At 34.5% G+C, this 16931-nt stretch overlaps 2 protein-coding genes and 1 long non-coding RNA gene across 3 annotated transcripts; 1 reads left to right on the forward strand and 2 right to left on the reverse strand.

Moving 5' to 3' along the window:
* The first annotated feature begins 4668 nt into the window (after positions 1–4668).
* On the forward strand, positions 4669–9629 carry LOC105163737 (uncharacterized). The gene is made up of 2 exons (XM_011082186.3): positions 4669–4916; positions 7482–9629. Exon 2 carries the CDS (start codon positions 7506–7508, stop codon positions 9462–9464), a length of 1959 nt encoding a protein of 652 aa, XP_011080488.1. The 5' UTR covers positions 4669–4916; positions 7482–7505; the 3' UTR covers positions 9465–9629.
* A 142-nt stretch (positions 9630–9771) lies between these two features.
* CDPMEK (4-(cytidine 5'-phospho)-2-C-methyl-D-erithritol kinase) lies at positions 9772–15950 on the reverse strand. The gene is made up of 11 exons (XM_011082187.3): positions 15553–15950; positions 15311–15406; positions 15152–15220; positions 14937–15041; positions 14802–14858; positions 14514–14714; positions 13964–14056; positions 13775–13874; positions 11054–11153; positions 10417–10502; positions 9772–10101 (listed from the first exon to the last, which is right to left on the reverse strand). The coding sequence occupies exons 1-11, from the start codon at positions 15763–15765 to the stop codon at positions 10007–10009; spliced, it is 1215 nt and encodes a 404-aa protein (XP_011080489.1). The 5' UTR covers positions 15766–15950; the 3' UTR covers positions 9772–10006.
* LOC148787919 (uncharacterized) lies at positions 12261–13768 on the reverse strand. Its single transcript, XR_016065871.1, has 2 exons — positions 12678–13768; positions 12261–12591 (listed from the first exon to the last, which is right to left on the reverse strand). It is a non-coding gene; the product is annotated as an uncharacterized LOC148787919 (long non-coding RNA).
* Positions 15951–16931: the final 981 nt, after the last annotated feature.

Consider the following 16931-nt stretch of genomic DNA (forward strand, 5'->3'; position numbering starts at 1 on the left):
TCATGTTTGATCAATCAAATGTTTGTCCAGTCAATCATTGGTGTGGTCTGTCCGTTGTTTGAAATGATGTCTTTTTGATAAAATAGTATGTCATTTGGATAAAATGATGAAAAAGTCATAGCATTTTAGGTACAATTTTTTTTTTTTAGTTTGCTAAGTATGCTCAATATTAATTTTAGTCCGATAACTAGACTCATTTTTTTTTTTAAAAAAAAAATCCAATGACTTGAAAAATTGATTAAAAAAGATCCTACAATAGACAGGTTTTTGGCAAAGCACTTTTGGTCCAATTGGATAGAGTCGTTCTCATATTTGGTCTCCCGCTTTACTGATTGACACTTTTAATCCCAAAAATTTAAAATTTCGACACTATTTGTCCCATGCCGTTAAATGTAACGGTAAATGGTCATATGCCGTTAGTTGTTGTTGACTTGACAAAAAAATGCTCAAATTTTATTTTATCCCCCTATAATTTTTAAAAAAGACTAAAACCTCACCTGTATTTTGAAAATAGGCTAAAACATCACCGCTATGTTTGTTTTTATTTTCAAATTATCTCTGAGATGAGTCAAAACATACTCAATGTTTGTCATCATTTAAAAACACCTTTATTTAGGTGTTTTAAACTGTTTTAGCATAAATACACACGTATATATATACACATATATTTATATAAATATATATAAAAAAACATGATTTGACTATGAATTGACAATGAATAGTAATTTTTGTCTCCCAAAACACAACATTAAACATACAATACTTATTTTAAATTATCTTAAAAAATAAATCAAAACATACATACTATCTCTAACACACACTTATTTATCTTTATTTTTCTCTCTTTATCTCCATAAAACACAACAAAATACTTAAAAAATGAATCCAAACATTTCGCACATGTTTTGAAAAACTCTTCTTTTTTTTTTTAACTCAATTTGACTAAATACCTTTTTTTTTTTAATAAAAACCACCCTCCTTTATATTTCTTTTACTTTGTTTTTTTTTTCTACCTCTTAAAAAAAAAGAAAATATACTTAAATAAATTATATTATCTATTATAAATAATATTTAAAACTAAATTATTATTATTTTCTTTTAATTATTCTTATGTTCTAAAATTTCAAATTAATGTTTTAGTTTTTTTAAGAACTTAAAAAGTATACATTACGAAAAATATTATTGTTATTATTATTATTATTATACTAAAATTAACTTATACTGACCCAACCCACAACTAGACCCCCTCCCCCACCCTAGACTTAGGCGTTGCGCCTTGTGGGGATGGAGGGTAGGGGGTTAATTTTACTATATTTATTTTTTTTATAATTTATAAATTTTAAATTTAAAAAAAATAAAAAAACTTAAAACTTAAAAATGAATCAAAGTAAATTTTAAATATTTATAATAGTAATTTAATTTTGAATATGATTTATAATAGATATTATAATTATATAATTATATTTAAATAAAATAATAATATATAATTATTACAGTTTATTAATATTTATATTCAAATAGATATCTAACTTTGGATGACCTTTAGTATATCAATGTTTTATATGTTGTTAATTTTATTTTTAAACATTTAATATATTGTATTTTGATATTTAAATAAATATATATATTTTTTAGGAGGAAGAAAAATACAAAAAAAAAAAATAATACCAAATTATAAGAAACAAAGAAAGGGGAATTTATAAAATCAATAAAGGTATTTTAGTCAAGTCAAGTTCAAAATGAACTTTTGCAAAACACGGACCTTATGTTTGTTTTCGGTTTTGGGCCATCTCAGAGATGGCCCAAAACAGAAGCAATGTTTGTCATTGCTTGTTTTGCCATGTTTTTGTCTTGTTTCTAAGTATTTGATTTTTAAATACAAATATATTTTATTTTAACCACTTAATATTTTATACGTAATATTTTCTACATCATTGGAATAATTAAAAATTTTAAAAAATATAATATAATGTAATTATTCTACGCGGTTAATTCATATATTACATTATTTGAATAATGTATTTAAATTTATCACCTCGAATAGAACAACTAACAAAAAATATTGTTAATCCGTTATTAGGGTGCATTTAATTATTTTTAAAAGTGTATTCATAAATTATTTTTTTTCATTTCCATACATATATAATTAGAAAATAATATTTATTTTAATCCACTCACAACTAAATAAATTATATATATTTTTATACATATATATATATAAATATATATAAAAGAGACATGATTTGACAATGAACAGTATTTTTTGTCTCCCCATTACCCAACATCAAACATAACATACTTATTTTATATTATCTCCAAAAACAAATCCAAACATACACACTATCTCTAACTTATTTTTATTTATCTTTGTTTTTCTCTCTCTATCTCCACAAAATACCCAAAAACAAGTTAAAAACAAAACCAAACATAATGGGAAGGTTTCTAGCATATTTTTAAAATACGCGTGAGGGTTTTAATTTTTTTTAAAAAATACAAGGGGTAAAATAAAAATTGGACATTTATTTGTCAAGTCAACAACTGTTGACTAACGACACATGATCTTTTGCCATTAAATTTAATGGTGAGGATCAATAATGTCGAAATTTTAAAATTTTAGAATTAAAAGTGTCGTTCCCATAAAATAGAGGACCAAAAGTGCAACTTTGCTCGATTTTTCCTTTCATGGTTGGAAATATTATATGGCAGGTTAGTTGGATATAGTTGGCGGATTTTTAAGCTTATATGGCAATTGAAATGAGGTAGAAGACATGTTGAACATATATAACAACTTAATTATAAGGGATAAATTCCCCCGTCAGTCAAATTTAATTGAATTTGCTGATATTAACAAAAAATACCTGGATGAGAATTGATATTTACCGCCGATTGATTGATTATTAACTTATTGCAAGTCAAACAATTTTTTCGAACTAAACTACCCTTATAATGGTGAAGATATACAGTTTTCACATAATTTAAGGCGTGAAGGCATATAAGGTTAATTTGATTATAAAAAGATTTATTTGACTTGTAATAAGCACACGTGTATAAGTTGCCAGAAATTCAACTAATTACCTGCCACATGGGCAATTTATGGCTAGGTTTCAAAATCTCTTCGAAAAATTTCTTATAAAATCTTAATTCGGACTCAATTTCATCAATTTTAAAATTTAAAAGACTTAAAAAAAATAGACATAATTTTGGACTAAAATTAATATTTCAAATATTTAGCGAACTAAAAAAATATTTTTTCCTTACATTCTATAAGCATCCTTTTTGACTAAGCATATTTATTTAATGACACCTATTCAACTTGTATAAATCGTCCCCATATTCATTTCATTTTTATTCGAATCAATTTTAAAGATAGGGGTGACAATTGAACTGGACTTAAAAAAACCACGTAGACCCACCCCACCAGAAACAGGTTTGGATCCACAAAAGTGGAGACGAACGGGTCCTAAAAATTAGGATTTTTAGGACCCGTTCGAATCTGAGGCAAGTCTTGAGTTCATGAGGACTTGCCTAGTACATAATTATTATTCTTGTCTTTTTTTTAATTTAAAAAAATAATAAATTAGATCGATCGAACTACGCTCGCCCCAATAGATTTGTAGTAGTGCGGGGTGTGGCAGAATAAAGTTCGAGGTGAGGTGGTCGGGTTCTGGGTCTTTTTCACAATTGGCAGAACTATTTCAGGTTCACTCCATTCTGCCCCATTAACAACTTTATTCAAAGCATCCAGAGCAATATCAAGCATTCTAAAATTTTTATTCGTGAGAGTTACAAAATATCATTTTGATTCGTTGGTTCTCAAATGCTTATGGTGCTATTATTTTGAAATTGTAAAATCATTATATATTGGTAAAGAAAATTCGGCTATCGTTAGCACCAATGTGGGACAATATTATCTTAACGAGAACGAGTTTAATTCTTTCGAGACTTTCTGATACACAATTATCGCATATTGCATTTTCTTTTCACAACAATATTCGAATAATAATTCTTGAAAATAAAACTTCCATCGTAAAGAACATAGGATATCGAAAATTTATTATATCTTTTTCATAATTTTACCTTCAGTAAATTAATCTATAAAATACCAACAACTTAACTACTCAACTAAAATATATCGTTGGATAATTTTATACTATGTACTAATAATTTTGTTTTAAATTTTTTATAAAAAATTGTCCACAACGAATATTAGGGACTGTAAAGCTGATGGATTAAACATAAAGGACTAAAATGATATAAAACACAAACTTTAAGGACCTTAACGATATTTGACCTTTTTATATTAATGTGAATATTGAGAGTACGAGGCCGTCAGCTCTCTTTTACTTTATTTTTTATTTTTTATTAAATCCACACAGTTTTGCTGCCTTCCCCTTTTCTCCAAAAAGAACCCGGTCCAGAGCTACACTCACCTACAACAGCCCCCACAGAAAGTCCATGAACTCTACGCAGTATTCACTTGGACGTTACCATCCAGGGTAGAAAATGTGACTAAGGTACAAGATAAATGGAGAGTTGTAAGGAAGGACAGGTGTAGCAGGTGGTTTCCACACATACGTGGCCGTTCGGCTGTTTTTATTATAATACACAGAAATCCATTCCCCCAAATCAGACCCAAAAAATAAAAAAGGAAAAATAAAAAGGAAAAAAACCCTAATCCCCGGGTCGATTCAGTTTCATTTTTCAGCCTCGCGTTACCTATCTTTCTCTCTCTCCTCTCTCTCTCTCTCTACACATCCTTTTTGCAACTCTTTCCCTTTCTCTCTCTCTCTCTCTCTCTCTATATATTTCTCTTCCGAATTCTCAACACTCTGAAACCATATCCGAACCTCCATTTTTGAACGAAAACGAATTGGATTTGACAGCGTCCTGTGTATCCACCTATCGATCTGTTAGAGGTGAGGTCCTACATGTTTTTTTGTGTTTTATTTTTTATTTTTTATGTGATCGATTGCTTGTGGGTGGGGATGGGGGTGGGAGCTGTCTGGGCTTTTTTCGTTTTTTGGATTTTTTTTTTGATGTATCTATTTGTTTAGTGCTGGGGGCTCTGAATTGGAGGAACTGGGTGTTGGCGTTTGATTTTGTAGTTGTTGTTTTTTTCTTTTTCGGGGGCGTGTTTTGTGGATTGGTTGGTTTGCTGTTTTGTGTTTATGATGCGTTGAATTTTTGGATTGATTGATCTGCATGTTGTCGGGTGCTTGGTATGGTGTGGATGGGGATAGAGGTGTGTAGATTTGATGTGTGCTGACTTGTGATTGGATTATTTTCTGATGAGTTAATTACATGCATTGTTGTTTATTTGGTTGGGGGTGGATGGTTATTTGTATGTGGATGTACATTTATTCCCCTTCTAAAAATTTGTTATTGGGGGGAGAAGGTGAGTTGGATGGTAATGGTGGTATTACATCAGAGGAACCTTAGATGGAGTTGAAATTGTTGATTGCTACGATTCTTTAGTCTTTCCTTGGTTGCAGGGGTAACTGATCTGTGTGTGTTTAGGCATTTTTTTGTGCTAAGAAAGTCCAAGTATTACACTGTTTGGAAGGAACCAATGTGGATATTGATTTTATTTTTCCCTGCAGTTGTGGTATTGAGGAATTAGGTGTTAGGATTAATGTGTGTTATGGTAAAGTAGTTGAAGTAAGATTTAAAGGATAAGTGGATGTGGATGTGGATGTGATGAAGGGAATATTGAATGGTCCTAGGCCTTGTAAATACTTGATACAATAGGATGAGAATGTGCCATTGAGTTCAGGCTTGATGGTTGAACTTAAAAGATGTTGATGTTATATGGATATCTGTAAGCTATGGGAATCCTAAATGTTGGAATTACTATGATTAAGTGTTATTGAAAAGGTGAAGACCTATCATGCAATGGGTTGAATGCCTAATGGCTTTGATGTGAATTCTAAGTCACATAATGTGGGAGCAAGGGCTGGTAAGAGAATGTCAAAATATCTAAATATTTGAGAGTAGAGCAGCTTAGCATGTATTAAGAAATAATTACTGTAACTTTTAAATAAATAATAATTTCAGCACCCATATTGTATTTTGGTATATTCGTCTTAACAAGAACAAGCACAAGTTCAAATATTGGTCAAACTCATCTTATAACTTGCAATTTTGAGCCAGGTTTTCCATTTTTCCTTGCTTCTTCTATATATATATATATCAAACTTTGGAATTTTTTCTTTATGAAAATACATATAGCATTTTGATTGATTAGATCTTGTATTTTTTAACATCTTGGGCCAGGGAAAATTCGCCTATGGAAACGCTTGATAACCACTATTTGGAAAATAGAGAAACATAAATTTGAATTGATAATTTGAAGTTTGTGTGGGTATCATGTTATATCCTTTTGGTGGAAATTATGTGTTCATAGCAGCTTAATATTTCTACAACAAAGGAAATATTATATTTAGTTGTTGTCTTTCTTTATTACTTTTTGCTATCTTGTGCAAGTATATGAAGCCGTATTTACCTCTTGAGATTTATTCTCTTGTCCATTTCTAGTTCTTTCTTGTCGCAACCGAACTGATTGGCATTGATACTGAATCCTGGTTACGTGGATTTATTGTTTCTTAAACATATAACTAATAATTAGGGTTTTTGGGACCTCTTACACTAGATTCATTGGAGCTGCCATTCTCTCTTTCCTTCTGCCGACTCATCTTTGAATCACATACAGCTAGACTGTCGTTTTCCTTGCTTTATGGTGTGTCATTATGTGGACGATAGTCTGGTTTGACTACCCAGCATTTAAATTATTAACCAAGGTGTACCATTCTTTAGAGAAAGACTACCTGGAATCTAATTTTATCACCCATGTCTAGCACTTTGAACCAAGATCTTTTGTTTGCGTTTTGTCTCTATTCTTGAAGAGTAATGTTCCTCCAGTTTAAAAACTCATTGTGAAAGTTAAATTGGTTTTAAGGACATCTGTAGCTTCTGGTTTATTGTAAAAATCGCTGTTGGAACTGTTTAATGCTTCATGTGGTACGTAAAAAATCTAGGTTGGTTTACTTTTCTTCTAGAAGATTTGGAAAGATTCGCATGTACAACTCTATTTCTCGTCATCTTTAATCCCAGAAGGTAGGAAATATTCAATGGTTTGAAAACCATAACATCGTGACCTCTGTACTCCACCTTGGGTATCAATCTAGGATTGCAAGATGCACAGCCAGCATCTCTTGATTCATTATCTGGAAGTCATTCAGCTTATTAGTCATTGCGCCCTTTATTTGTTCAGTAAGTTACCTGTTGTTATCATAACTGTTCCAGTTGCACTGCTTGGATTAAATTTCATGTTTCTCCAATTTCAAAGTGGATGATTGTTTTATACTCTTTATCATAGCAAGTGATTTACTGAAAAAGAGATAGTATCCCCAGTTCATTTGAACTTATGTGGTTGAGTTAGCTTGTGTTCATTCTAATGTAGTTCTCGTCCTTCCGCATTGCAGGGATTAGAAATTGAAGTTGAGGTCATGTCTCCAGCATCCAGATCTAAATCCAAAGACAAAAAGGTTGGCAAGGAACCTCCAAAGGGTTCTTCAAAGCCTTCAGGTCATGTTAACACCAGCAGTGGGATCCCGGCAAGTGGATACAATCCGCTTTTGGGAACATTTCATACATTTGAGACAGCACCTGTGCCCTCTTCCAGTCCACTTCATGTGAATGGCCGTTTCCGTAACATAGATGATACAGATGATCATAATGGGAGTTCATTGGGGGGGAGTGGCATTGAATACGATTCTGTTTCAAATAACGGCAGCTGGTCTGGTGAGTCAGAAGACCATAAAGAAAAAACATCTCATCCCTCACGTCAGGAGTCAGTACCTGGAGCTGACAATGACAAAAGAGAGAAAATACGCCAGAAGAATGAGAGGAAACATCAGCGACAAAAGGAAAGACGAGCTCAAGAGCTGCATGAACGGTGCAGTGGCTATCTCATGTCCAGGAAGCTAGAAGCACTTGCTCAACAGCTTGTGGCTATGGGTTTCTCTCAAGAACGGGCGACAATGGCTCTTATTCTGAATGAAGGTAGAGTAGAGGAATCAGTAGCGTGGCTTTTTGAAGGAGGTGAAGAAGACAAGCGCAAGGAACATAATCTTGATGGTGGGGGGAATTTGAAAATTGACATATCAGAAGAGCTTGCACGGATTACAGACATGGAAATAAGGTACAAGGCCTCCAAGCAGGAGGTTGAAAGAGCTGTAGTTGCCTGCGAAGGCGATCTTGAGAAGGCTGAGGAAACATTGAAGGCACAGAAGCTGGAGCCTCCTGCTACTCCTCCCAAGCCCGAAGAAACTGGTGATCCTCCTATTGTTGCCAATGGCAAGCTGCCAGTTGCTATTAGTCAGCATGCAATGCGGGTACAAACGAAGCCTACTTCATCTGCCACCATGCCACAGAAAAGGGACGAAAAAGATTTCAATTATACTAAAGTTCCAGTAACAGTAGGGCCTTCTGTGGATACTGGGACAAAAAACATGCAGGCGTTGAAAAAAATACCAGCTAAATTGGAGTGGACCAAACCACAGCAGGTCACAGTGCCTGCAGAGAAAAGGTGGCCAAGTTCAGGATCTAATCCTTCTGTTTCCTATTCATTAGCATCACCTTTGCAGGCTTCACCTCCTCCATCCAAGACGGAAGCTCGTTATCTGGCTGTTGGAAATGAATTGAAGAATTTGCAGCTTGGATCGGTTAGAGAACCGGTCATTGTTATGCAGCGACCTCAATCCATTAACGCGAAGCAGGTTCCTAGCTCAAGTGTTAGCTCATCTCCACCTGGGCCGGCCGGGGGTTGGTATCTCAATGGTGTTGATACGGTGAAGCCCAACGGGTTAGTGCCGCCTGTTGCTGTCTCTAGAAGTCTTAGCCCCAATGGTGTTAGTTCAAATCCAATGTACAACCAACTCCATTACCAACCACAGCAGCATTTCCTATCCAACAGTAGTTCAATAGACTCCCAAGCAACCACGAGGGGAAATGGTTTGTGGAGCAGAGGAAATGCATCGCCGACGCTTTCCGCCGCTTCCTCCCTTGGGCTCTTCTCTGGGCTGGGTGCTAATGGTTCGTCTGGGTCCTCATCTCCAGTGGACTGGAACACCGGCGGCTCGATGTTGCAGTTTGATTATACCAGCATAGACTGGAGTCTGGATCTTGGGACATTAACATCAAGGCCCAATGGCTTGTGGGGTGGTGCGAACTACTCTTTGCAAAACAACTCCCGCACATATGATTCGTTTGCTTATGGTCTGGGTGTGAAGTCTGCTATGAGGCCAGTTTTATCCAACGGGAATGGTGGATCGATTCCTGGGTTACAAGAGGGGTTAGCTTCTTCAGAACAACCTGCTGGTGGTTCTCGGGAATGGACTTCTCCTTTTGAAGAGAGAGATCTTTTCAGTTTACCCAGACAGTTTGTTTCCTCCCCTTCTCTGTAAGATGAAAGGCGAGGAGTTCTAAGAATAAAGAAAGAGGAAAAAAAAGACAAGAAATGTGCTTGCATATGATGTTGGTGTTGGTTCATCTGATGCTTTTGCCCCTTGTTGATCTTGTTAATTGCCAATCTTTAGTGGAAAAAGCATCGAAAAATTTCTTTGGTTTAATGTCCATTTTTTTCCCTTCTTTGCTCTTAATTTTCCCCCAAAGTTGCCATTAGCCCGTAACCTAAAAGCCTGTTGTTTTCTCTTGATATAGTGGTTGTGGTGAAAATGACCAGAGTAATCCAACCCATCAGATTGTACTTAATTGTTGAGATAATAAAACACAATGTATATATTTCTTGCATGTCTCACTAGAATGAGAAAAGCAATGGTAGAACAAGATGTCTTGTCTTGTCTTCACTCGAAACTACAAAGGTACATGTCTATTGATTATAGCAAATAAATTAACAAAAATCGAATAAGAGAGAAGCTAACCATGAAGGGCTACTACCATTATACAACTGATGCAATTTCGACTCCATATGTATATGTATGACAGACTATTGAACAGAAATCTCCGTTGGTGAGATAGCAGCATTTGTCGAAATAGGTTCTGCATACCACTGATTAGGCGAGCGGGTGATGAAGTTGGCCTCTTCGTTCATTGTACAGCAAAGTCAAATAAGTCAGAAACGAGAAGGAATATTTCAATCATCCACCTCTTAAAGAAGGTGGCAGCACTATATTTTCCTCTCAGAACCACAGATGGAAGAATACAATTGCTAAATGGTTAAATACTAATTCAACTTCTGTAAATATTGTGGAGTATTCCATGTAATAACTTTCATCAGTTAAACACTTGGGATCAGACTTAATTCTACTTTCTCCATGCATATCTAGGCTCTTATTTGAACAGATATGTAAGAATACTGATTAAACAGCTCTAACGACCTTATCGTTAGTGATTTACCTGATAAGAAGACATTCTTGTACTCATCATCATCGTACACGAACTGAGGGGGGTCAGGAGAACCCACCCCCACAATGGTGCTCCCACTGCGCACAAAGAAGAAATATTTAGTTTTCATTTAACTATGCTTCTGAGTTATTGTTTATATTTAATCTTGTATTTCCAAGTTATGTAGTATTTCACTTAACGTCCCATGATATTAACATTAAAGAAGTAATATTATCATCTTGAAGCTATCTTTCCATAGACAGTAGAGAATTATTTAGGAGAAAGTTGGCAAAATTTTTTAGTTTCACCATACAAAGTGTGGGAAGGGAATTAGATTGGGGAAATTAAGTGACAGACTATTACTCTGCATCAACTGAGAAAGGAAAGTCGGCATCTACCTCTGTTTCTTTCGGTTGCGCTTTCTTATATTCTACAATGGGTAAAATATTTGTAATAAGTCATATTTTATAATGTAAATCAGGTTCTGATGACTGAGTGAATTGTTAAATCTTATTGCAGGCAAAAGCAAATTGTAAAATGACGAAAGGACGAGACATTGGGTTATCTGAATGCTACCAGGCTATGCTAATACTGAAGAGCAGAAATATTCATGAACCTTCAGATACTTTAGCAGGTAATTGAAAGGTACCTTCCAGACATGAAAACGGCATCATACTGTCCTCGGCCTGCAGCAGCTATGCGCTGTTTTAATCTTTTTAATGATGGAAGGACTTCAAAAGCAGGGGGTTCTGCAATAACACCAGCAGTATGAAAAGACAACACTCTCATCAAGGTATAAACTACTCTACTCGAAGCTAATAATGCACGACTCCAGCAGACATTATGATGAGGATAAGGTCTATTCTGCCGACCCGCATAAGGTTTGAAATGCTTTGGCTGGGATAGCAATTCTTTCAGGTAATTGCGGAAGTCGGAGATTGATGCTTTAGCAGCATATAGAAGTAGAGACTAGCAATGGAGACCTTATACCAACATGAACAACCCTTTATCTAGACCAGGTGCTTTGAGGCTAAGCTAAATACACTACATGTTATATGTAAATATATACGAAATTGACTTAGAACAATAGCAAGCTATGCTTTTTCAGATATATATTTTGTTGCATAATTTCTCACACATTCAATTGGTTAGAAACACATTCATATGCTGAAGTTAAATTCCAACAGCAATTACATACATTCATAAATGTATATATATATATGTATATAGATTGTAGGGTTGAAGAAGGCAACAGTAACACCTACAGGCAACTCAAATATTTTTGATTGAATAAAGACGAGAGAACAATTATTGCTTGATTTTCCATTATGGATTCTATTTCAAAGGTAACGAGCTCGTTTGCACAGACGTACACTTTTTTAAAGTGTCGACTTTAAGCCATTTTAAAGTTGGAACGGGAATTGGTTAAAAGAGTAGCCTTGGTTAGAAAATAACTTGGGCTTGAGCTTATTCATGCAAAAACTAAAACATCCTTTTCCTTTTTCCCTTTTTCCTTTTGTGTTTCCTTCCCCCTCCTTTTCTTCTTCCTTTATTTTTTCTTTCTCACACCTGCCATCCCCAACCAAGTGTACTAAGCACCATACCCTCCTCAAACCCCTACTACTCAATGCCCCCAACCCGACATGGCAACAAATCCTGGAAACCCTCTAGCCTTGTTGTATGCCCTGGCTCAACCCATTTGATGATGCAATCAATCAATGTATTTAAAAAGATTATATATACATGTAGATATAGACGTATGTACATTTCATAGATTTATATAATATGGGTGTGTGTTTGTGTAAGTGTTGCCATGGTGGTGGTGATTTAGGTTTGGAAGCTAGAGCACTGTTCGATGATAGTAAATTTTTGGATAACATAAATGTCCAGAAACAAGTTAAAAAATTTGACAAAAATGTCAAGCAACTGAGAAGCGCTAGTTTTGTTGTTTCTAAACTTTGAATAGACAAAAGTTGAAATCCAGCTTTTGGAAGCGAAAAAAGGAGTTTTAAACACCTCTTCTTGCTTGAAGTGAAATATAAAAAAGAAAAATTAACAAGACCCTATCTTTCCCTACTGAAAGGTTTCTTCAGTAATCATCTCTTTCTCTTTCAAGTATTCCAAGAATCTTCTGACGATACAGATTGCTTAATTCACTTTTGAAAGTCTCTAGTTGCTTCTCCCTGCCTGGCTCAAAGGCAATGATGTTAAAAATCATAGGAACGGAAAAATTAAGAAGCTCCCCTCTAATCAACCATAAGCCCTTCTCTCACCTTGTAACATAGACCCCCACCATGCCTCACCACAAGCCCTCAATTTGGTTAAAGTAACCCCTGGATGCTCCAAATATGAAATGCTTCACCTCTTTAGTCTTTACCAAGAAGACAATCGGGATTAAGAAAAGGTTCAAAAATTAACTTTGTGCTTTTGATTTAATAAATTGAAAAGCGGTCTTCAGGGATCACGTTTTTGCCCTGAAAAGTTGAATCTCAACTTTCTTTTAGCTAGAGCAAGAAGCACCATTTTTTGGTGCTTCTCAACTTCTTGGCACTTTTGTAACTTTTTTGCTTTTGGACATGTATGTCCTCCAAGAATTTACAAAAATTTCAAATTCCAAACCCAAAGCAAAACCACCACTCAGCAACTCCACCACCACCACTGCCATCACCTACACACACTCACATTTATATAAATTTGTAAATGCACTGGTTGATTGTATCATCCTAATTGAAAGCAAAAACTAGAACCACAGCCACCGAAATCGAGATCAGAAGGAGATAACAATCTTGGGGCAGGGGAAAGAGGTTATAGGGCTGACCTAGTGGCCGTGAGCAAGGTAGAGGGTGGGGCTGCCATGTGGGGCTGGGTCAGATTGAGTGGTATGGCTTGGTAGGCGGAAGAGAGGTGGCTGTTGAGGGGGTGGGGCTGTGCGATGGAGTGGTGTGGGAAGAGAGGAAACAAAAGAAGAGAAGAAAAAAGAAGGAAGATAAAAAGTGGGGAAAAGGAAGAGAAGGAAAGAAGAGAGAAAAAGAAAAAACAAAAGAGAGGGAATAAAGAAAAAGAAGAGGAAACAGTTTGGTGCAAGGTTATTAGAGTCGTTATAAACTAATCACAAGCATAGTGATTTTTCAACACACTTTATTCGTACTTTCTAACTACTTTTCAAATCAACTTCTGAACATCCCAACTTTGCTACTAGCTACTTTTCTTAAAATCCCTTAAAGTCAGAAAGCATAGGCAGACACAAACAAGCTCATATTCATCAAGTCCTTTCTATGTGAAGTTACTAGTTACTTTGTTTGATGCACAGTATGTTAAAGTAATTAAAAAAAAATAAGACAGCCATGATAATCTGCTTTCAAATTCATACCTAGATCATTTACGCAAACCTCCTGAGAGATTCCATTCCTTGAGATCTTCTCTAGCAACGTCAAAGGGTCAATCTGGCTTGTTTGATCCAACCGAAACCGCTGTGAAACCAAGATGTGATAGGATGACTATGATACTGAAAAAGTTAAATACCAAGTCAACTTAATTCAGTAACTTAAATGTGCCATACCTTGTAAACTTCAGCAGTAGAGCATGCCTCTGGTGGTTTAATGAGAACCATAGGAACATCAATCGGTACAGGTGGAGGAATATCTTCAACTACCTGATCAATTCAAAAGCGAGTCTATTGATACATTCCATCCAGCATTCTGTACACATTATATTCTTTCAGGAACACATAAATTTGCAAAATTTACATAAATATTCCATTAGGTTTGATCATGGTTTTTTGCTAATCCAAGAAATTTAACTAAAGGAAAACCCATTAAGTTTAATAATTTTCTGTCTTCTGCTCTATATGTGGGGAACTCTGCTAGGTGTAGGTTAAAAACAAATATTCAGGTCTAATGCAATGATGAAGTAAATCTACCTTAATTGTTAAACTGAAATTCGAATTATGTATCCTTTCTTGGATGCATAGCTTAGATATCTAAGCATGAGACTTATCACTAATGCCTTCATGTGCAGTCAACATAACACAGATAAAGAATGATGAGAAAAGCTGAAAGATAATAATTTGGGATGATGGGCTGATGTATTGAATTATGCCTAAGACATACCTCACCTCTACCGGTACAATATGCAGCTCCATGGGAGAAAAAGAAGGGGATATCAGAGCCGATCTCACTAGACCATTCTTGGAGCTCCTTTTCAGTGGCAACACAACCGCTAAACTGATTTGCTGCCCACAAGGCAGTAGCAGCATTGCTGCTGCCACCACCAAGGCCAGCCCCCGTTGGCACCATCTTATCAAGATGAATCTAGATGCAAATACATGGAAAACATGCTCCAACTGAGTTCATTATGCTCCAATCAATAAATCCAAGAGGTTCCAGATCAGAATTTACCCAAAAGTAGTTGTCAGTCCCTGTCTTTTTCCTGAACAGATTAAGAGCCTTTATTATCTGCAAAGAGGAATAAAACTAAGAAGAATCTAATAACATTCATAACAAAGAAAAAGAAAGAAAGAGTTCCTAGTTTACCAAATTTCTTTCATCAAGAGGGACTCCAGGAACATTTGTTGACAAACGATCTTTTGATTTTGATGGGGACAACGAGAACTTTATTTTATCTCCTAGGCTGATAACCTGAAGAAGAAAATGGCTACTTTATATTAACATTAGGAAGAGAACCAACAAAATGTCAATAATTCATTCTGAAAACAGAAATTGTTAGCGATGAAACAAAAGCTTCTTACATGAAAGAGAGATGCCAAATCATGATATCCATCCGCTCTTTTGCTTGTTATTCTCAAGAAAACATTAATCTGCCCATCAAATTTTCACAAAATCTTTCAGAAATGTAATTAAGCTTTGGGCTTTAAGCCAAGTAATTGTATCAAATTTGATTACCTTACCTTGCAAGGAGAAAAAAGAGTGAGCCTTGACATCCCTGCATCCCTATCCACTTGGTCTGCTAACTTATTAAACTTATCCTCAAGATCATACACCACCTAACCAAGAAAACACCATAAGACTTAAAAAAAATTGCAAAAATTGGAAGAGCATTGACCAGAGATTCACTATCCAAGAACATGAAAAACTCAGATTCACACATAAGCAGATAATCGATTTCAATTAAAATCGAACTGGGACTCACTTCAACTTGCTTTCTATCAGTCTTGGAATCAGAAGCCGTGGCCCTGATCAAATGGGTCCTTGAAGATTCAAACTTTCTGTGGAAAGACGACAACCCTTGTGGCTTAAACGAAGAAGGTAGATAAAAACAGCCTCTCTTGAAAGAATTGAACTGCGTTTTCCCGTTGTAGGAAGCGTAGCTCTGGTGGCTGCAGAGAGAATTGGAAAAAGCCATTGGAAGCAAATCGAGAGAGAGAGAGAGAGAGATGACAACCCAATAGCTCAGTTAACTACTACGAATTATAGAGCAGACTTAAGTTGATTGAATTTGAAGGAAGGAATAGCTATTCATTATTCAATCAGTTGAAAATCATCAACACACACATTTCCTGCTTCTGTCTACGGTGAACTAAAATGCAAGTGTGCGCCTCGTGCGTGTATATTATATGCCAGAGGCTTCATTGTAATTACATAAATTAGCCGTTGTGACAGGTGGTTCTATATGCATAACCTCAATAATCTTTCACCATTTAAAATATATTATAAATTAATTATTTGATATGTTATTTTTATGTATATATAATATATAATTTTTTATGTTTTAAAATAAAATTATATATAAAAGTAAAATATATAAATCAGTAGAATATATAAAAAAAAAACACATTATAATTTAAAAATTAAAACTAATTTATGAGTTAATGTAAAATTTAAAAAGTTGAATAAGTAGTTATCTTATTAGTTGAAAGACAATCTTGACTTCACAAAAAATTAATGCGGCGGTGCCATTTGTAAGTGTGGATGGCCTTTTCTTTTTATAATAGTGTAAATAAGATTAAATATATAAATCCGCACATTATATTAATAAGAAATAAAAAAATGACAATTTATCAATTAATGTAAATTTTGAATGGGCATTTTTTACTTTACAAAAATTAGTGGGTGAATTGTCCTTTTTTTTTTTTTGGTTTATTAGGCCATATTTTGCCCATTCATATTTTTATAAGAGTGTGATTGCTTTTAACCCTATACATATATATATTTTCAATAGACTATATTAACATTTTCTGAAATTAGGTTTAAATACACAAACACCTCCTATATTTTATAATATTATAAATACACCCTCTTAAGGGGTGTTAGTGTAATTTTTATGTATTTTGCTGCTAAATATGAAATATACTTGCAACTATAACTATAACTTTAGATGATGTAATTATAATTTTATAAAAGATAAAGGATATTTATGTATTCATATCTAATTTTAAAGGGTGTCAATATAATTTATTTTTTTTATAATAGCTTAAAATTAGTATTTACTTTATTTTTGAACAAGCCAATCTATTACGCATTATTAAAAAATATATATAAAATGTTGATTTCTTAAGTCAAAGTTTATAT

The sequence above is a fragment of the Sesamum indicum genome, linkage group LG6 (genome assembly GCF_026168435.1).
Source record: "Sesamum indicum cultivar Baizhima isolate 11 linkage group LG6, ASM2616843v1, whole genome shotgun sequence".
Taxonomy (NCBI): domain Eukaryota; kingdom Viridiplantae; phylum Streptophyta; class Magnoliopsida; order Lamiales; family Pedaliaceae; genus Sesamum; species Sesamum indicum.